This window comes from Petaurus breviceps, unplaced genomic scaffold (genome assembly GCF_028583685.1).
Source record: "Petaurus breviceps papuanus isolate PSGF00001 unplaced genomic scaffold, PetGlider_PUasm1.0 90925, whole genome shotgun sequence".
Lineage (NCBI taxonomy): Eukaryota > Metazoa > Chordata > Mammalia > Diprotodontia > Petauridae > Petaurus > Petaurus breviceps.
This window is the reverse complement of record NW_027187380.1, coordinates 10,286,480-10,290,066: the sequence shown is the minus strand read 5'-3', so window position 1 is coordinate 10,290,066 and position 3,587 is coordinate 10,286,480. Positions and strand designations below refer to the sequence as shown.

Sequence of the window (3,587 nt, the reverse complement as noted above, 5' to 3'; positions counted from 1 at the left end):
ATCATGATGGCGTGAGGAGAAGACCTGAGTGGACAGGAAAAGGGTCCAGAGAGTGTGGGGGAAACTCACTTCAGGGAGATGCTATCTTAGAGAAGTGGGAGAATGGGAATCAGAAGTCCTGAATAGCATGATTAGGTGACCTGAGAAGATGGGTAGATCCTGAGAAGGTGACAGTCTTACCTTATCAGACCATAAGTATGGTGTAATGCAGAGAGCCTTGGACTTGTAGTCAGAGGACTGTATTCAAGTCCTAGATCTACTATTTACTAGCTTTGTGACCCTGAGTGCTCAGTCCCCTACCTCCTTTGAGACTGTTTTTCCATCTATAAAGTGCTTTACAAAGGCCTCATTACAAAAACCCCAAACCTTCTTTGAGAAGACTAAACAGCATTCTCTCCATCTCTGTCCCCTGTCCTACTGGAGCATTTCTTGGGGTTCACAATGGGGGTTCCAGTTTGGGTCCCTTCCACCACCTAGGAAGGGTCTCCAACCCCAACCTTGTCTTCTTAGGAATCCTCTTAATTTGGTAGATCTAAAATAGCTAAGTGCCATCTGTTACACCCTCTCCCCCTCCCCCCCCCACCCGCCCCCTGCATAGACACACAGTTGATCCTTCCTCACCTCCTAAGGCTATGGCATGAATACCTCTCCCCTTCCCTCATCCTCAGGTACCTGACAGAGTTTGTGGACATGGGCAACATCTCAGCCCTGAGGACCTTCCGTGTGCTTCGAGCCCTGAAGACTATAACAGTCATTCCAGGTATTGAGGTTGTTCCAAGGTGGAGTGGGGTATGGAACTTTTGAACAGCAATGATAATAAAAAAAAGATGATGATGATGGCTAACATGTATATGACACTTTAAGATTTGTAACAAATATCTCATTTGATCCTCACAACTTTGGGAGGTAGGTGCTTCTATTACCCCATTTTACAGATGAGGAAACTGAGGCAAACAAATGAAGTGCCTTGCCCAGAGTCACATAGCTAGCAAGTATCTGAAACTGTCCTCAGGACCTTCTGGCTCTAAGTCCAATGCTCTGTTCATTGTGCTACCTAACTTGACTATATTTTTGAAGGGGGAGGGACACCCATCCCTGATACAAATACATCCCTAAGCCTGGGCTGGCTTCCATCCCATTTTCCATGCCTTAGAAGCATCTGCTCCTCTACTTTCTTCCCCCACCCCCAGGCCTTTGTCCTCTAACAGGACACTGCAGGTCAAAATTTTTTTCTCAGAATGAATAATAGGAACATAAGCTCCTATTCACCATGAGGTCCTTAGATCAAAACACAGGGTAGAAAAAGTCACCTGTGACCTGAGAAGAAAAGAAAGGAAGCAACATCAGAACCATTGTATGCCTATCATGTTAAAACACAAGGTTCTTGGAAGAATTTCTTTTCTTTTCCTTGTTACCTCTGTCCCTAAGCTCATTGGGATGGGACTCTCCTCATTGAGGGAGATGAAAACCCTCATCTTCATCTCCATCAATAAGGAGTGAGTTCCATCCTGATGAGTTTTGAGACAGGGGTTACATCCTTAAGAAGCTTCTGGTTTCATTAAGGAGACCAAGCACACAGAGATGTTGTAGCAGCAAGCACCCCGCTGTCCCCAGGGTGGCTGCTCACACAGGTTCTTAAAGCAACTCAAAATGGGTTAACAAGCTTACTTTAATCAGTCAGACATATATTGTTTACCTTGTTCAGGGGAAAAAGGTCAGCACCCCGAACTTCAAAGTATACAGGCAGAATTATCAAGACAGAAACAGATCAAGTAGACAGATTTCCAAATTGTCCAACCATTACATCCATACCCAGTCAACATCTGGGCTTTTCAGAATACAGATCAAATCACAGAACACTTCTCAAAGTGAGCCCCCAAAACAAAGCTACACTTCAGGGCTTATATAGCCTTCTCCTGGCTCAGAGAATGTAACAACCTTATTGACTCACTGGCCAATCAAGAAGTATCTACTGAAAAACAAGCCTCCCACCCCAGGCTTCAGGTGCATTTTAGCCTAGGGGCAGGGAAGATCTTCCAAATTTGCATTCCCATTACAGATGTATACAAGAAATAACAGCAATATGATTCCAAAATAATGTAGTTGACAAGTGCAAAGTAAAGACAACATAAAGGAATCTGTCACTATAGAAAGCATGAGACCTGGGAGCTGGAAAAGGTTGAGAAAGTGCAGACCATGTTAATCAATGAGATGGGGAAGTTATTAGAGGAAAAATCAAAGAAACACTCTAACATCAAAGCTAGAAAGGAAAAAACACTCCAATATCAAAGCTATAAAGGGGACAGCTAGTTGGCAAAGTGGATAGAACACCACGCCTGGAGTCAGAAGATTTGAGCTGAAACTCAGCCTTAGATCTTACTAACTTGGTGACCCTGGGCAAGTCACTTAACTCTGTTTGCTTCAGTTTCCTCATCTGTAAAACGAGCCAGAGAAGGAAATAGCAAAACACTCCAGTATCTTTTCAAAGAAAACCCAAATGGGGTCACTAAGGTTCAGACACAATTAAAATGAATGAACAACAGAAAGAACCTTTTAGAGATCAATTCCAGATAGTATAGGGGCAAAATGCTGACTTCGAGTCAGGTGGTCTGGGTTCAAGGTTCAAATTCTGTCTTCAGATATTATATCCTCATTGACAAATCTCTTGGCCTCTCTGAGTCTCCATTTCCTTGACTTTAAAATGGTAATAATAGTAATTATATTGCCTTCCTCAAGGTTTATAGTGAGGAAATTGCTTTATAAATGTGAGATATCTAGTTCTGCCATCTCATTTTACAAAAAAAGAAACTGAGGCCTAGAAAGGGCATGGAACTTATCTTGGATCACACAGCTAGTCAGCATCAGAGCCAGGATGATACCTCAGGTCCATTGACTCTCAATCAAGGTTCTCTTTCCTATACCACACAGCTTACTGCCTGCTAGGCTGTGGCAGGTTGATGAAGAGGCATGTTGCCCACATAAGACTGAGCAAGAGGAAAAGGGCTTTTAAAGGAAGCAAGATTCCGCTCTGATAGAAGGAAAGACTTCTTGAGAATCAAAGGGGTGGAATGTGCTCTCAAGGGAAGTTGTAGAGTTGTTCTCTCTGTCTCTAGAAATGTTCAAAAACAGACAGCTGTCTATAGGTATAACGCCAGGGGGCAGCACCAAATTACCTCTCAAGATCAATCAATTAGTCAATGAATCCCAGAAGTCTAGGAAGTAGAGTGGAAAGAACACTGGTTTGGAGTAAAATGATTCAAGTTCTAGTCTCCATTCTGCCACTTAGGCAGTGATTCCATGGAAGTCATCTTCATCTTTATGGGCCTCAGTTTCCTCATCTGTAAAATGTTGTGGTTGGACTAGATGGTCTCTGCTTCAACCCAACAAAATTTATGAAGCGACCTTTTGATACAAAGTACTATGCTAAGAGCTAGGGATACTTGGACACAAATTATAAGACAGCTTGTCCTGAAGAAGTTCATATTTTATGGGGAATAAAACACTCTCTAGCTCTAAATGTGTAAATCTGCGATTCTATATGGAAGGAAGGAAGGAAGGAAGGAAGGAAGGAAGGAAGGAAGGAAGGA

The 3,587-nt window shown here is 42.8% G+C and overlaps 1 protein-coding gene across 1 annotated transcript in view; it reads left to right on the top strand.

Annotated features, from left to right (window-relative positions):
- SCN4A (sodium voltage-gated channel alpha subunit 4) overlaps positions 1-3,587 on the top strand; it is a 99,302-nt gene that overhangs the window by 37,003 nt on the left and 58,712 nt on the right. The window contains exon 6 of the mRNA XM_069076856.1: positions 669-760. Within this exon, the coding sequence (XP_068932957.1) occupies positions 669-760 (92 nt within the window). The remainder of the gene's footprint in view (positions 1-668; positions 761-3,587) is intronic.